At 41.6% G+C, this 18,215-nt stretch overlaps 1 protein-coding gene across 2 annotated transcripts in view; it reads right to left on the bottom strand.

Moving 5' to 3' along the window:
* The window catches only part of KITLG (KIT ligand), a 91,597-nt gene that overhangs the window by 52,953 nt on the left and 20,429 nt on the right, over positions 1 to 18,215 (bottom strand). For both annotated transcript variants that reach the window (XM_047788325.1, XM_047788324.1), the window contains exon 2: positions 2,077 to 2,190. In XM_047788325.1, the coding sequence (XP_047644281.1) occupies positions 2,077 to 2,190 (114 nt within the window). The remainder of the gene's footprint in view (positions 1 to 2,076; positions 2,191 to 18,215) is intronic.

The raw sequence follows: 18,215 nt of genomic DNA, 5'->3' as shown, positions 1-18,215 counted from the left end.
GCCCGCATATTTGAAATTTAATCCCTAGGACCTCCGCAGACCTCTCATGCTTGGCCAGACCCTCGGGTACACCCGTGGCTTCATGCCTTCACGAGACCTGTAATTTCCCAGGTGTGACCTACATGAAGCCTATTTTGGAGACTTGTATTCATCTCCTATTTATATAAATCTGTACAACATGGATAAAACTAGTCATAATAAGAACTGAGATTAAATGAGGGTCACAACACTTGGGTCTCTAAACTTTTGACAGACTAGACCATCTCCAGCCATGGTTCTTAAACCTCCTTTTGGAAATGTCTTAAAAATGCAGATGCCTGAAGCCCTTCCTCAGGCCTGTAGCATCAGTGAGGCACAGACACTCTGGTGTTCACCAACACCGCAGGTGACGGACGCTCAGCACAGAAGATTCAATGAACAAACTTTTCTCGAGTGCCTCCTACCAAACCACGTTTTCAATGTACACATTTCTTTTTAGTAGAGGGTTCCTTGGGTGACAAACTAATCAGCAACTTGAGGAAAAGGATCATGATCTATGTTTTTTAAAAAGTACTTCCCCCTCCCCCTCCATCCCTATATCCGATACCTAGCTGGGCATATCGTAGACAACTGTTACATTGCTTTGGTCACCAGCCCCTCGAATAAAACATGTTGATACAACTTCACCTCCTGCACCAGGAATATTTTTTAAACCTGGACTTCAGGGTATCTTCTAAAGAATCCACATGAATTTGTATCTGTGTGTTTTGTATTCTTAATTCTGTCCTGAGATTAAGCCATTAAGAATCACACCATAGCATTAAACTTCTGTTTTGAAGTTTGGCTATGAACCCCAAAGAAACATATAGACCAGGAAATGTCTATCAAGCTAGGGAAGATAAATATTTCCAGAAAACACTTTTCCTTCTTTCCTACATACTACAACCCCTCATGTCTTTCCTATTCTCACATCACCTCCGTTCTCTAGACATATTCAAATAACTGAGTGCCACTTAGCTTTTTCCAACCAGGAACTTACAAAAATGCTTCTCAAACTTTGCTCATCCCGAAGCACACATGTAGCTCAAGGGAGCCTATGCAGTCACCACTAGCTCATGATCCTTAGGAGGAATGCATTTCAGATAACCCTCTCACTCCCGCATCTTTTTGTCTTTTTTGCCATTTCTTGGGCCGCTCCCACGGCATACGGAGGTTCCCAGTGCATCTTTTTGTCTCTTTTGCCATTTCTTGGGCCGCTCCCACGGCATACGGAGGTTCCCAGGCTAGGGGTCAAATCAGAGCTGTAGCCACCGGCCTACGCCAGAGCCACAGCAACGCTGGATCCGAGCCACGTCTACAATCTACACCACAGCTCAGGGCAACGCCGGATCCTGAACCCACTGCGCGAGGCCAGGGATCGAACCCGCAACCTCATGGTTCCTAGTCGGATTCGCTAACCACTGAGCCGTGATGGGAACTCCGCTCCCTGCATCTTAAGAGAAGCATTGTATGAAGGTGGCAGGGGCCAAGGGGCACCAGTGAAGATGGTTTCTGCTGAAGGAAGAGCTCCAATGTGACAGAAGTGGGAGAAGAATCTGGTCAACATTTAGACAACTTATGACTCCAACTGTGTTGAAGGAGGTAGCACACACCCACCCACATGTGAAAGGGTCTTCACACCATTGGACAGGGGAGAATGACCATCTCAGATCTCCTTTTGTTAGGCTCGTTAGAGAACAGCAGGAAGGCACGTGGAGGGGAAATAAACCATGTTTAAGAGATAATGAGGAACAAGCTAGTGCTGGCGCGTCAGCACACAGAGAACCCTCTGGTGTCCTTCACTGCCTGTAAATGAGAGGAAAAGACCAGCAAAGAAACAAAGCCACTTCAGTGGTGTGCAACAGGCCAGTGTCACCAGCAAGATGCTCCATGACCTTAAATAGCTCCATTCCTGTTCTCTGGAAACCTTTCAGAATAACTCAGTGACTTCTCTCCTGATCTTAGAAAAATATTAAGTTGGGGCAAGAAAAAAGGAACTCTTTTTTTCCAAAATTACAAGAAAAAGAGTCACAGCAGTTGAAAGTGCTTTTTACTTACCAATTTTGCAACGTCTTTCACATCATCAGTCACACGGTTCCTGCAGATCCCTTGAGTTCTGACGAGAGGATTAAATAGGAGCAGTTGAAGATAAATGCAAGTGATAATCCAAGTCTAAATGAAAACAGAAAAATGCTGGTGACCATCAGGTAAAATCTATAGTCACTCAAACTATTAACAGTCAACACCTTCTGCCTTAGCGTGGGAAGGGAAAGGGGGGGATATACCCCCCCCTTTTTTCAATGCCATTGCTTTGCATTCAGTTAGGTGCTGAGCAAACTCTGCTGAACAAATTTTGAAAAAATGCTCAGGTAAAATATGGCTTGGGTTTTTCATTTCAATGACATTATTGTTAGCTTTTGTCAAAAGCTTTCTAAAGGCAATTCCCAATAGCAATTAGGAATGAACTTGTAGCAACATGTAAAGGACTTATCAGTTAAAGTGCTTTTAAAAACTAGGGAACGCATAAAATTCATACCTTAAGGCACCAAAAGAAACTATCTCTACTTAAATGTAGCCTATTTGGCAAGTAGCAGCAAAACCCTGAAAAGCGTTTTAATTCAATTGTCTAATAGTACACCAAGTCAAAGCAAGGGAGAGAGAGATTTAGATCTAGGGCAGAATTTAACCTAATTGGTGAGACATCAAGAGAATCATTGTTTTGCATCACAGCTTTTTAGCCATTTAATAAGGAAAAGTATTTTCTTAGTCAGTGGGAACACATTCTTAAATCCTGGAATGAAGTATTCACAATTCCCATAAGTATTCACATATGGACACATCCCTCTCTTAAAAAAATACTTTCAACAGTGGATTACAGTTACTTTTGCACATGGCTTATCTTTTTATTACATTCTCTTTTAGCTTTTGAAAATTTTTGGCATCTAATTTTTTTTTCAGTATCTTTGCAACAGGAACAGCACCTACACTATAAAATACCCTTAATAAATATTTGGTAAAAAACAAGAGTCAAATGCTTCAAATGTAACACCTATTTATTGAGCACATATTATGAGACAGAGACGAAACCAGTCACTAGAGAAACAAAGGCAGTAAGAAACGCTTGAAACGAAGGGGAATGTAAATAAATAGGTAAATGCGTAATACCTGCACCCCAAGATAAATGCTTTGGGAACTCAGAGGAGGGAACAATTAATCAGTTAACCTGAAGGCAGAGAACTAACCACAGAAAAGTGCCAAGAAAAGCCAGAGAAAAATATGACTGTCTTGATTTTGGAGGACAGAGGAATTTGCAAGAGTTGACAAGGAGGGGATGAGCCCTTCAGAAAAAATAAACAGCATGAGCAAAGGCATGAAGATATGAAGATATTTTAAAATGTGAGGATTCTGTTATGAGTTAACATTCATCTATGGCCTCTTAAAATTACACCGAAGCGCATCTGCACATGGCTAGAAATTGTTCCATTTTATCATGTAACCAGCCCTGATTTAAATATGGAACTAGATTATTATTTTCAATTAATATCTGCAAGCTAAATAGACATTTTGCTGGACCAAGTCACCATTATCATTTACTAAAATTTCTGAAAGTACAGTGCTACTTACATAGATAACAGTGACTTGTAATCAAAATTAAAACACTTCTATTGTTTTACCATTGCGATCTATGTATTTAGCAGTGATCTGGCTTATTTCTGTTTAATGCTACTTTGAGCATGGTGGGCTCGCACTCTTCAAAGCACCATCTCCCTTGGACCAAAATGATGACAAATTATATAAATGATTTTGGGGGGGAATTCTTCTTTTCGGACAATCCCAACATATAAAATCTCCTCCAATGACTTAGTATCCCTTCATGTACATAATGGCTTAAACTCAAGCTTTCTTTTATATTGTCATTGCTAAGATCTATCCCAGCAAATGTATTTCTCCAAGAACCTCTTCATGATATGATTAGAAGTCCTTCCAAGGATCTCTGTAAAAGGCCAGTCTCAGTAATAACCACATTCATATCCTAGGCTCTAAGAAATACAAAGGCTGACAGGGAGGGGGGAGCGGCACTGGATGAAGGCAGTTAAAACGTACACACTGCCTCATAAGTTCCTAGTACTTAACATAAGATAGATAATACACCTAGGGATGTAATGCACAATATGATGAATACAATTAACACTGCTGTATGTTGTATGAAAGTTGGTAAGAGTCAATCTGAGGAGTTATCACAAGGAAAAAAATTTTTTTTCTCTTTCTTTAACTTTGTATCTATTTGAAACGACAGGTAGTCAGTAAACTTAATGTGGTCATCACTACATGGTTTATGTAAGGCAAATCTTTATGCTGTATACCTTAAGACAGGGTATATCTCAATTACATCTCAGTAAGACTAGACAAAAAACAAAAGACATATAAGAGCAGAAATTCTATTGCCTTCTCTATACCACATCTTACTCCTGACAGTGAAGAAACACTACACCACCATTTGTTCACCAATTCATGCACTCAGCAAATATTTATTAACCACCTAGTGCTAATGAGTGCTAGGCATTCCTCTGGATTGTTCTAGATGTTTTGGATACATTAGAAGAAAGAAAGAGAGAGAGAGAGAGAGAGGGAGAAAGAAAGAAAGAAAGAAAAAAAGAAAGAAAGAGAGAGAAAGGAAGGAAGGAAGAAGGAAGGAAGGAAGGAAGGAAGGGACAGGAAGGAAAGAAAGAAGGAAAGAAAGAAAAAAAAGAAGGAAAGAGAAAGAGAGCGAAGAAGAAGGAAGAAAGAAAAGCAGAAAGAAAAAGAGAAGGAAGGAAGGAAGTAGGAAGGAGGAAGGAAGGAAGGAATGAAGGAAGGAAAGGAAGGAAGGAAGAAAGCGAAGAAAGAAAGAACGAAAGAAAAAAGAAAGAAAGAGAAAGAAGAAGAGAAAGAGAGAGAAAGGAAGGAAGAAAGAAAGAAAAAGAAAGAAGGAAAGAAGGAAGGATGGAAGGAAGGAGAGAGAAGGAAAGAAGAAGGAAAGAAAGAAGGAATGAAGGAAAAAAAGAAGGAAAGAGAAAGAATGAAGTGGAGAGAAGGAGAGTAGGAAAGAGAGAAAGGAAGGAAGGAAGGGAGAAATCCCTGCCTTTGTGAAGCTGACCTTCTAGTGAGGGAAGGCAGACCATAACCAGTGAATATGGTAAATAACTAGATTATATAGTATGTCGAACATTGTGCCATGAAAAAAGAAAATTTTGATCATGGTAAAGGGTTCTGGGATTATAACGCCTGCTCTGCTAGCAGCATGGTCTCAGGTTCATGCGGACCATCACACTCATGAGGCATCGAAGGTTTGACCCAGCACCGAGTGTGTTATTGGGCTTTAAGAAAAGACACCAGAGAGATGACAAAAGGCATGCCCATACCAGCAGAGCAGAGCTCAGGACTCCCCAGCAGCCTCTAGTACCCACGTATCGCTACACCCTTGGGGGGAGTGTAGCCATGACACATGATGTTGGGTGGGCAGGACCACTTCTCGTGCTTGCACCTTGCTGAGTAGTCCCTTCAAGGAGATGCCATCTGTCATCACAACTACCACCCTTCAGTACCAGTCTCAACACTAAACTGCATTCTGATGACTGTTCTGCTGCTTAGAAACTTCAGTAGAATTCTACTGGGTGAAGGATACAAATATGCCTATCGATTGCTTGAGTTTTTGTTGCAATGAGGATGAGAGAGAGGTCCGTCCAATCCCCAGGCATCCCTGAGTCTAGGAAAAAAGGCCACAGAACCAGCTGTTAACTCCTCCATCTCTGTAATACATGTGGAAACAGCTTGAAATATTAAACAGAATGATACTTGGTGGGGCCTCAATGGGAAGACGATTTCTATTAAAGATGAGATGGAGCTAAGGGAGATATCCAGGCAGATGTCCATGGGAGAGTATTGCAGAGAGAGAAGCTAGTGCAAAAGCCTTAAGGTGTTTTCTCTTATTGTTGTTTTACATCAAATCTTTCAAGTTTTATTATTATAAAAGCAATATCTAGCGTTATCAAACATTTGGATAATAAGGAAAAACCTGACCTGGAATGTCACTACCCTGACAATTTTAGAAAGTATATCTTTCTACACTTTCATTATAAAAAATGAATTCTCTTTATGAAGGGTCTTACACCTCTACCTCTACTTACACTTTTATTGTGAGTGAAAAAGAATTCATTGAAGGATTTTGAGGAAAGGAAAATATGACATATTTTCAATTAAAAAAAAGACTACTTAGTAATTTCACACAAAACTGAACATTCTCTTACTGTATGATGCAGCAGTCAGGCTCTTTGGTTCTACCCAAAGGAACTGAAAATATGTGTCCATACCAAAGCCTGCACACCAATTTTTATAGCGGTGTATTCAAATATTGCCAAAACTTGGAAGCAGTAAGACGTCCTTCAGCAGGTGAATAGATACATAACTGTGGTCTATCTGGGCAGTGGACCTCTACTCAGCACTAAAAAGAAATGAGCCATGAAGCCATAAAGGACGTGGGAAATGAGTGCATATTAGTAAGGGAAAAAGCCTATCTCAAAAGGCTATATACTCTTTGAGTCTGACTACTTTGATATTCTAGAAAAGGCAAACTAGGAAACAGGAAAATAATCAGCAGTTGCCAGGGTTTTGAGCAGGAGGGATGAAGACTGAGCAGTGAAAGTACTGTGATAAAATAATTGTGAATACATATAATTATACATTTGTCTAAACTTATAGACTGTAAAACACCGAGAGTAAACCCTCCTGTAGACTATGGGCTTTGGGTGATTAAGACGTGTCAGGGTGGGTTCATCAGCTGTGACAAAGCTACCACCCTGGTGAGGGACTGCTGGTAATGGGGGAGGCCATGCTTGAGGGGGCAAAGGGCAAAGGGGAAATCTCGATTTTCCTCAAATTCCATAAATCAACGAGTATGCATTTCTTTAGTACTGAAGGGGGAAAAGATAGACTTTCTAAAATCGTTAGGGTAGTGACATTCCAAATAGGTTTTGCTTTATTATCCAAGTGTTTGGTAATGATAATACATTACTTTATTACTTTTACAATTAAAAATGAGTATCTTAAAAGATTCTATTTTTAAAACTTCTCTAAAAATATAAATCCTCCCCCCCGCCCCCAAAAAAAAAATCACTTGATTTCTGCGGTAAGAACAGACTTCAGGGTAACAACAGGTAGAAACAGAGGGACCAGTTAGGAGCTATTGTGATAATTCAAGCAAGAAGGGGTTGCAGTGGTCCTTAGATTCCAGTGCCTCCTGAAGATGGAGCCCATGGGGTTTCCTGAGAGTTGAAGTGCTGCTTTGGGAGAGAGGGAGTCAAAGGACCACTCCAAGGATTCTGGTGTGAGCAGGTGGAAGGACGGTGTTGCCATCAACTTAGAGGGGGATGGCTAAGGGACAGAGAAAATTGGGGGGTGGATTAGGAATTAAATTTGGTGTGTGCTAAATTTGAAGTTTATTGGAGATACCCTACCTATGAAACTAGGTCAGGATATTTCAATCTGTACTGAGAAGGGAAGTGTGGGTTAGATATATGAGTATGATAGCCTTTGATATATAAATGGAATTTTAAGCAAAAGAGTGGATGAGACCATCAAGGGAGGGAGTACAGATGGAGGACATCAGCGAGAGCACAAACAAAGACAGAACTGGATCCGCCAGTTCTCTAATGTTGAGAGGTCTGGCAAAAGATTTAGGACACACCAAGGGTCTGATAAAGAAGCCACTGGAGGAGGAGAAAGCCAACTTTAAAAAAAGGGGGGGAGGAAAGAGTACCTTAAGGAGAAGGTCAAAGTATGTCAAATACTCCTAACAAGTCAACTAAGATGAGAATTGAGAATTGACCACTGGATTTAGCAGCAGAGTCACTGGTGACAGTAACAAGAGCATTTTTATTGACACAGTTATAGGAAAGACCAGTCAGGAGTCGGTTTAAGAGAACATGAGAGGTGAGTAATTGGGAACAGTGCATACAGACAGCTATTTATTTATTTGTCTTATTAGGGCCACACCCACAGCATATGGAAGTTCCCAGGCTTGTGGTCGAATCAGAGCTGTAGCTGCCAGCCTGTACCACAGCCACAGCAATGCCAGATCCAAGCCACATCTGCGACCTATGCCACAGGTCATGGCAATGCCGGATCCTTAACCCACTGAACAAGGCCAAGGATCGAACCTGTGTCTTCAATGATACTGGTCAGGTTCCTTACTGCTGAGTCTCAAAAGGAACTCCTCAATGGCTCTTCTAAAGAAGTGTCTTTCAAAGGAGAAGAAAGAAAGGAAAGAGAAAGAAAGAAGAGAAGAAAGAAGAAGGAAAAAAGGAAGGAGGAAGGAAAGGAAAGGAAGAAAACAAAGTGAGGTGGTAGTTTGCAAGGGATGAAGCTGGGTGGTGGTAGGGGGAGTTTTCATTGTAAGAGGGCAGACATGCCAGGAGGCCCCTGTGTCTATGGGGATGACCCGGGAAGAGATGCAGTTGGCCCTGTGGTTCAGAAGAGAGAGAACTGCTTGATCGATGTCCTTGAGAAGACAGGAAGGGGTGAGATCCAGCTCTCAAGTAGGGGGCCTAGCTTTCAACAGAGCAGGAGCTGTAGTTCCTCAGTACCATTAGGCAGGATGTCTGAATGTGTTTGCAAGTGCTGACGCTCTCTCAACAACACAGTGGATAAAGCTTCCACTCACTGAACATCTACCACGGACCAAACATGTTGTCTATCTTATGACCACAAAATGTAAGGTTCACCTAAACTAAGTTGGACGATGAAGAAACAGAGAGAGATGTGGTGACTTCTAAGTGGTAAGATCAGGATGAAAAACCCAGGTCTGTCCAGTTCTAAACCCTGACCGTTTCCCCACGTCATACTGTAGAATGCTCCCACAATGCTGTTTGGTCACTGCTGAGGACTCTGACAGCATCTTAATAATGTTTCAAATATCACACACATAGGCACGAGCTTCATAACTCTAAGCCAAAGTTGAGTCTTCTTCATTTTTCAGAATTGTTAATTTTCATCATGTTTACATATGCTCTTTGATAGTTTAAAAATATCCGTTTGAGACAGACTTTTATAATAATTGCAAAACAATTTCACCAGGGCAGGAATTTTTATAGCAATTATATCTAAACATCTGTAAAGTTGGTTTTGCTCCCATTTGTTAGAATCTATGTGGTCAGGCTTCAACTTAAATCCGTAAATACATTCAAATATCCCTGAGAAACTTTTATTTCATGAAGCACTTTAAGTTATTAAGAAAACGGAGGCTGTAACTTAATTTCACATTTAGAGTGGACCTGTGAGCAATGCAGGGGTTTTACCTGTAGAATTTATAGTCAGCTTTCCCTATCCCTGGTTCCTCAACATCTGGGGATTCGACCAACCCGGGACCATGCAGTACTTCGGTATTTACCCCTGAAAAATATCCACATGTAAGTGGACCTTCAAGGTTCAAACTCATGTTGTTCAAGGGTCAAGCACTTCGCTATTGGTAAGGAGTATCCACCTTTCATGAAATTCAGTCATTCACTCAGGCATAACTAAACCTGAGTTATGGAGGAGCAGTCAAGGGAGAAATGTGCTAAGTCTGCATGGCAGTAGTTATACCTCCCTATTAGTATTCTCGGGAGAGGGCTGAAATGTGGGGCTTACTTTATATGGAAAAGTATTTTTTCCATATTATTCTATACAGAAATTTTTCTAATGTATAGTACACACACTTCCCTGATTTCCTAAACAGTGGCGAGAAACATTAAACTTTGCTTTTCTTGGATGACTCAGATTCATCAAATAAAGGGAAGAGGCAGTGAAAGAAGCCAGACACAGAAAGACAAATACCCTATGATCTCACTTAAATGTGCAATCAAAAAAAAAAAAAAAGTATTACTCATGGAAACAAAGAATAGAAAGATGGTTACCGGAGGTGGGAGGGTGGGGAGGAAAATGGGGAGCTACTGATTAAAGTGTACAGGCTTTTCAGTTATAAGACACGCATGTACTAAAGCCCTAATGTACAGCATGGTGCCTACAGCAAATAATCCTGTACTGTTGACTTGAACTTTCCGAAGAGAGCAGATCGCAAGTGTTCTCGCCACACACACAGAAGGGTAATATGGATAATTTGATTATGTTCATCATTTCACAAGGTGTCCACATTGCAAAACACCCCATTGTCCACCTTATACGATTCCTGTCAGTCACACCTCAGTAAAACTGAAGGGCAAGGCATTTTGGTTGTGTACTTGTCACTGCTCTCCTAGGAAGAGCTCCAAATTACTGTACTTCTCACAAGGACTCTTTTTTTTTTTTTTAAACTTTATTTTAGGTGCTTTCTTCGTTGACCTCTTTCTCCCATATCATTAGATCATTATCTGCAACACACTTTCACTGTTCACATGCCCATCCCTAGCCTTGTGTAGTCTCAATGGCAAACACAGCAGGTGGCCCTGGGGGGCTGCTTATGGCCGGCCGATTAATAGCAAAAATATGGCCACATCCTAATTCTTGGAATTTGTGAAAATACTGCCCTTATCTGGCAAAATGGACTCTGCAGATGTGAGTGAGTCTAGGACCTTGCAATGGAGACATGATCCCGGATTCTCTGAGCTCAGTCTAAGCACCTGTGTTCTTCCAAATGGAGAACCTTTGCCAACTCTGGTCAGAGAGATGCAATGATGGAAGATGGGTCAGAAAGAAGTGACTTAAAGACTTTGACTCACCCTTGCTGGCATTAAAGATGGAGCGAAGGGGCCAGGAGTCAAGGCATGTAAGTGGCTTTTAGAAGCTGAAGGAGGGCAAGCAGGCAAGAGTCTCCCTCAGAGACTTCAGAAAGACACGCGGTCTCACCAACACCTCGCTTTTTTTAGTTCAGCAAGCTCCATTTTGGACTTCTGCATTTCTAACCTGAACAGAACCCATCTGTATTGTTTTAGGTCCCTAAATTGGTGGTAATTTGTTTCAGGAGCAATTGAAAAATAAATCAGAGCTCAATAAATCTTTTTTTTTTTTTTTTGATGAATGGTGTAGCATGTAATGCTCAAGCTGCTCCTGGTAAGGAAAATATACTGCCTGCCAGCATTCTGCACCCCCACAGCTGGCTTTAACAGAGCAGCTCAGCTTTTTTTCTATTTGTTCATGCTTCTGGATAAGATGTTGTCAGAACAAAGGTTGCCAAGGGCAAGAAAAGAAAGAGAAAAAAAGAAAAAAGAGCTCACGCTTTTGAAAACTGGTAGTGCGATGGCAGGGTTCAGAAGATGGATCCAGGAAACCTCTGAGCCCCTCATGTTGTAACCTCAGAAAAGCCAGTGAATCCTTGAGTGTCTGTTTACCCATCTCTAAAATGAGAATTGTTTTTGCCTCACCCATTCATGAAGTGGTGGTGAGAATCAAATGAAAACTTTTCAAACTACAGGTGCTCTGCAATTATTTGTTGTGCAGCTTATAGGTTTTGATTGTCTAGGAAACCAAGGAAACCAGCGCTTCAATGAATAAAACAGTCTGGGAAAGGACTTTATAGAGTCAATCTTGCATGAACAAAGAGTCAGACTTTCAGTACATGGCTATTTTGATGCTCTGGCCTTCTTCCATTTATTTCTTCATTCTTAACTCTGTCGAGAGTAGCTTCAGTGAGAAGACAACTGACTTCCAATTAAGTGAGGTGCGCCAATACAGAGACAAAATATTTATCTTCATCTCTCTCTTCCTCATTCTCTAACTTCTGGAAACTCCAACAAGGGTATGCGGGTGCCTGAATGTGTGGGTGTGTGTGCACACACACCACACACCCTATTGGAGATAGAAAGCTGAGGCATAATGTCCCTGGGTTTGTGACTTCTGCTCTAAAATGTATCTTTTCCGTTTGAGTAATCATCTCACTGCTTTTTCTGTAACACTCTCTGTTTCTGCATATGACATTTTTTCTTTGGCTACTTTGTTTTAGCATCGTACAACTTTTCTCTCTAGGTCACGCTCGTTGTGTGATAACCTCTCCTTTTATGATAACCTTTCATTGCACAGACACATGAAACTAATTTCATTGTCAGCAGTCCTAGATTTTTTTTATTTAGAGGCATGCGTCAAAAGTGTCCCCCACATACTCCCTATGACACACAGGATTCCAATAACCCTTTCATTTCTAAGAGTTGCCTTCACCTTATTTCCATGCTGGAAAAAAAAAAAAATCAGAAATCTGTACGTCCTCGTAGAGCCAAAACATCCAGTAGAAACCGTCCTGGTAGAAGGAAGTAAGAGCGACTAAAATTTACAATTGTGTATGACAGATAGAGTAGATCTCTTGCTGGGAGGAGGTTTTAACAGGGGCAGGCAGTATTCAAAGGGAACTTTAAGAAAGAAAATTTACAGGAAAATGAGACTGGAGACACTCAAGGCTAAGGTCTTACCTAAATCTCATTGCTGTTGAGAACCAGTCTCCAGAGACCCCAGAGGAATAGTCACCCATTCATCCATTGTTCCTTAGTATAACAGCCTTCCTTACAATAAAAAGCCACATGCCAGAAAAAGGAGTTCCAAAGCCCCCCAAAGCATATTATTTACTTGATCTGAACATGTGTTATGACACAGAAGTCAGGTTGCAGACTCCTTTCCTTTAGTAGAAATTAACATGCATGCAGCCCAAGAACATCAGGGGGACATATGCTGTTGGAGAAACCGGAAGATTCCAATCTTCTCAACGCGGAAAAAAAAAAAATTAAAAGAACAAAATACTTTTCTATGCATGTGAGAATCAATTTTAAAAGACGCCTGGCCAGCGTCCACCTTACAGACTTCTCAAAGCCAAAAAGGTAAGAGGGGCGTCTGTGAAACTCGTTTTCTTTATGCATAGAACTACCAAATGGTATTAGGACAGCCCGGAACAAAACAGCAGCTGCTGCCAAAAACAACATTCATCTTCTCCCTCATCTCACATGCCAGCTAGCAAAGCAGGCAGTTCCCTTGTAGCCCAAATGTGCTTTGGAAGAGAGCCAACTGGCTCAGCTACCCAGAGCCAGGAAAGCAGGTTACCAATATACAGGTAGAGTAACTAGTCCTGAGTTCAGGTTTTCTGAGGTCATATGAACCAGATCCTCCACAAGTGATATTCCTGACCTGAATTAACTGCAGATTTTCAGTCAGTGACTAACCACTCCATTCTAGATGATAGCTTCCTCTGGATTTTTTATGGCTCAAAAAGATTCTACCATTTCACAGTATAAAGAAAACACCTAATCATCCTACACTGATTCAGATTCTTCTCTAGTGACTGTCCAGTAATTTCAAAGGGGCAAAGGAAACAGCAGATGGGTTGTCTTTTCTGCTGGTTCAGGAAAGTAGATGCTAACAGGCCAGGAGAGTGAAACTCACATCAGCTCAAAGTCAAGAGGTGCCACTAAAATCCTCTAAGTATACGCTTCTAAATTTCTCCTTGCAGATCTTTTTGGAAAGTAAAATATTTTCAAATATGGGCACGTGTGCGCTGGTAACAAAATCTGAACATTCTAAAAGGGAGGTGCTTAATATTACAAAGGTGGACAATGGCTTTAACGTACAAGGAGAATGTAAGAAGGTCAAGGTATTCAGTCTATGGGGAAAAGGGAGGAGGGGGAGTCACCCTATGAGAGTTAGTCCTTACTCTACGAGTAAATGCCTTTTTTTTTGTCTTTTGTCTTTTTTTTTTGTTGTTGTTGTTGTTGCTATTTCTTGGGCCGCTCCCGCGGCATATGGAGGTTCCCAGGCTAGGGGTCGAATCGGAGCTGTAGCCACCGGCCTACGCCAGAGCCAGAGCAACGCACGATCCGAGCCGCGTCTGCAACCTACACCACAGCTCACGGCAACGTCGGATCGTTAACCCACTGAGCAAGGGCAGGGACCGAACCCGCAACCTCATGGTTCCTAGTCGGATTCGTTAACCACTGCGCCACGACGGGAACTCCGTAAATGCCTTTTAAAGGGAGCAATGACTCACACGTATGGACGCCTACTAAGGATCATACACGGGACAGCGTGCAGATACTGCGTCACAGGACCTTCCATCACCCAGGGAGGTCATTATTACCCCATTTTATAGGGGAGAAAAACACAATGCAATGAGATTAACTGACTGGTCTGTGGCCACTCTGCTAGTAAATCCCAACGTGAACAGACTTTAAACCAATACCTACACTACTCTAGAAAGAAAAATACTGGGCCAGTCCGATAATAAAAGCTGACTTCATTTCTATCTAATAAACAATTAAATTGTATTTAAAATGCCTAGGCTGTGGAAGGCATAAGGTCTCTCCAACCACATCAGTTTCTAATTGAAACGACAATGTCAAATTATCACTAGGCTGGGTAAACAAGTAGTGCAGGTACATCAGGTTATACTTGATAAAAAAAAAAAAAATCCATAGCTAGAGGGAGAGGAGAGCTCAAAAATGAAGTGATGTTATTCCTTCTTGATAAAAAACAAAATTGAGTGCTTTTATATTTCTAAGAATTACGTACTTATTCAAAAGACGCATAGGGACCACGTGATAAGTACAGAAGGTAAAGAAACCGAAGATACCATCATGGCCTCAGGAAGCTCTAGTTCCTGGCGAACACAGCAGGGTGAGAGAGCTTACAAGAGGCGAAGGGCCCAGAAGAACAGCTGAACCTGACTGTGGGGATGGGGAGTGGGGAGAGTGAGGGAGGGGCTCAGAAAGAGCTTCTGGGAGAAGATGACATCTTTTTTTAAAGGTGGGTGGAAGGCAGCCAGGTCAAAGGAGCTGGGGCCAAGACCCCTAACAGAAGTAAAGGAGTGGGTGCCCACAGAAGAGAGGGAACGAGGCATCTTCATAGACCTTCATGTTTATGACATGAATGAAAAAATGAGTTTCAAGGAATAAGCAACAACAAACGAGGCTAGAAGATAAGCAGAGGCCCTCCCAATTTTGCTAATTGATTTGGATTTTATCTTAAATGCATTGGGGAGCTGCTGAAGAGTTTTAGGCAGGGGAAGATCAAGATCTGATTTATTTTTGAAAAGTTTAATGGGCATCAGAATGAAGGAAAGATGGGGTGGGAAGGCTGGCAACAAGCCTAGGGGCAAGAGGTCAGTGTGAAGGTCAGTGGAGTCATCTGGAGGCCACATGAGGAGGGACTTAACTAGCAAAAGGCAGTGGGAGTGGAGAGAAACAGACACGGCCATGCGGATGTGGAAGCAGGAAAGAACTTGGGTGACTGACAGAAGGGAGGTGGGGTTTATAAGGGGAGAGTCACACATGTCTTCCAGGGTCCAGTCTGGGTGACCGAGGCAGAAGTGGTGCTACACCTTGAGCCAGGCTATGTCGAAGTGGCCGCTGGAGATTGGAAATGATCACCGGAACCCCTGGAGAACACTATCATGTAAGAAGAAGAACCATCCGCAGAGGCGACGAGAGAGAATGAGAAGCCATCCATGTGGGAGGCAAATCAGTTGATCTGGGGGTACTGCGGCCAATAGAAAAGAAAGGTAAAAAAGGGAGAGTGTGACTGATAACACAAGCACTGAGAGATGTCAACCTGACGGTTGTTTCAGAGGACCTAATGGAGCCAGCCTTGGAGTGAGGCCAAGGCGGATGGACCACGGAGGTCAATGAGAGTGAGGGAATTTCAAGGGCTTACTAAAACAGAGAGGGTGTGATATCTGGAAGGCCTAAAAGCTTAACTTTAGTCCTGGTTGATGAGAAGAGGAAAAGGATGGGGGCCAAAATGACCAATGAAGCCTTCTTCTTCCTTAAATGGACTGTGCGTGGGGGACTTGGCTGGGGTTAATGAGAATCAGGTAAGCTCAGAGACTTTGGCCCTATGTGAAAATACCTACAAAGGACTTCTACTTGAGGCTAGAACCTAGGGTCTAAGGGCTCGAGTTTTACTATTATTTTTAATAGAGACATATATCATAAAGTAAGAGTTTGTGCCAGCAGTATAGATTATTTCATTGGAAAGAATGGTACTATATAAGTTATTAGCTATTCATAAATGTAAGTCTTCAGCAACTATATAAAAGCAGAGAGAAAGATTCCCCATCAAGAGTATAAGTCACTGCATTTGACAGAGATGCCAGTTGATGGCTAATTCTAATCAATGTTATAAGGAAGATGTGTAACAAACCAAAGGGTCTAGAAAACTGGTGGATGCTAGTTCAATGTTGGACCTAGCCTTACATATCTGTTACCATTATTTTTGATACGTTTAGTTAAAAAATAAGAGCGGCAGGCCCTCAACATTGGCAAGAATAAGAATATCACACACACACACACACAAAAGTAACAGCTCTGAAATCCACATATCCAAATTCAGCACGTCATATAGCCAAATTCGGCACTTCCTGGGCACTGATTCTTTTGTCATGGCTTTGTTTACTATTATGCCAATTAGTTGCTTTTAAAATTGAATCATGATGTGCCATCTAAGGGTTGTCACTTTCTGACAACTGCTACAAAAACCTAAATCATAATTTATATTCTTCCAACTATCTAACTCACTTTTGAAATTGTGATGACCTGTGAATTATAGTTTCTACAGATCATTAAAATCTGTACAACTTTTTGAACTCCAGACAAATGAGATGGGACAATGAGTGCAGTAGGCTCTCACTGCTATTTGAGCCCAGGCACTGAATTTGGACTGAATGCCTGAACTTCCTAGAACTTCTTGTGTTTTTTCCCCTGTGGCTGTAATTAAATATGCTCAGATGTCTTGTCAGATCACCCACTGGGAGTCTGACAAGTTTAGCCTCACAGGTCCTTTCAATTTTTAAGAAGACTCAATCTGAGGAAGCAGCTCAGGAAATCTCCAACAAAGTCTTTTTTCTTCCCATCTGGGTTTCTGACTACAAATAAACGAAATCTTTATACTCTGCTGTAACTGCTTCCAAATATCATCAAAACCAGCAGGTCAAAGGCATGAGCTCAAAGAACATGCACAATCTTGATCGTTTTCTCCATCGCATCAGATGACAAGCCAGATTTGCAAAGGTCACTGCAAGAACTTTCCTGATTATGCAATGTATTCTGGACACACCAAGTGCCTCTGGCCGAAGTGAATAAACTGTTGAAATATCCTTGCCTTTCAAGGAAGTGCCCCATCTGAAATGAGGGGAGTTGCTGTCTTACCTTTAGATCAAAGTATAATCATCTGGGGTGGGAGGAGAGGGTATTTATTTAGAGTACAGATTTCTGGGCATCACGTGGATTCCAAATTTCTGAAGGTCCACCTCAGGAATGAGTACTTTTAACAAGATTCTTAGGTACACTCTCAAGTCTGAGACATGCCATTTTAGGCTCTGCTGGGGGGTGCTGTAGCATTAGAGGAAACAAAAATTGTCTGAAAAGGTATACAAGGTTGCATTTGGTTCAAGAGCTACATATTAGCTACTCCTGATTTAGAGGAATCTGAAAAGAGCTCAGTGTAGTAAGTGGAGAGCATACTGTGAATTGATTCTTAATTCCCAGTCCTGCTCCCTCTGAGCATGTTCTGTACCTCAGTGGCTGCACAACATCGCCATGTCCCTGACACCTCTGCAACAAGCTATAGCTGCAGATATAACTTGAGTTTCATCAGTCAGGAACAACTCTGCAAGATTTGAAGGGGAAGACGGTTAGATGAATGCTGGGCGTGCATTTTGCTGGGTGGTAGTAGGGGCAGCAAGCCCCTGCCATCAGCAGCAGTCCCGGCTATACAGCATTGGCCGTAGATGCTTTACACGCTGCCTTGAACTTGACTGGGTTCTGAGAGCTAAGACTGTTCTGAAATCTTAAAACTGCTCTTCTAGCCCTTCCAGTGGTTTATAAGCTATCAAATGCACTTCAGTATCTTCTTTTCTGTTTAAAAGGGCTAGAGTGGATTATGTTGTCTGTAACTAAACCTTAAACAATTCTAGGAGAGAAAAAAAATCCAAGTTACTAAGCATTTATTTCTCATTGAGGTTAGTCTAAACTTACCCTACGTTTTTCCATCAGTATTTCAAAATTCAAATTGTAAACAGAGGTCTTTTTTAAAAATTTTAAGAAGGCAGTTTTTGATTGGCAATCCAAGAAAATGTTAATGCAATTCTACTACCTGAAGCCCAGCAAAGCATCTACCTTTGACATGCCCAGGACATGTTCCTCTGGTAACAATACATGTCAACTGCAGGTTCTTTGCTTATGAAAGAGACGAGATGATGTTTAGAAAAGAAGAACATC

Source organism: Phacochoerus africanus, chromosome 7, assembly GCF_016906955.1.
Source record: "Phacochoerus africanus isolate WHEZ1 chromosome 7, ROS_Pafr_v1, whole genome shotgun sequence".
NCBI classification, from domain to species: domain Eukaryota; kingdom Metazoa; phylum Chordata; class Mammalia; order Artiodactyla; family Suidae; genus Phacochoerus; species Phacochoerus africanus.
Note: the sequence above shows the minus strand (reverse complement) of the source record. Positions and strands in the feature narration are given on the sequence as shown.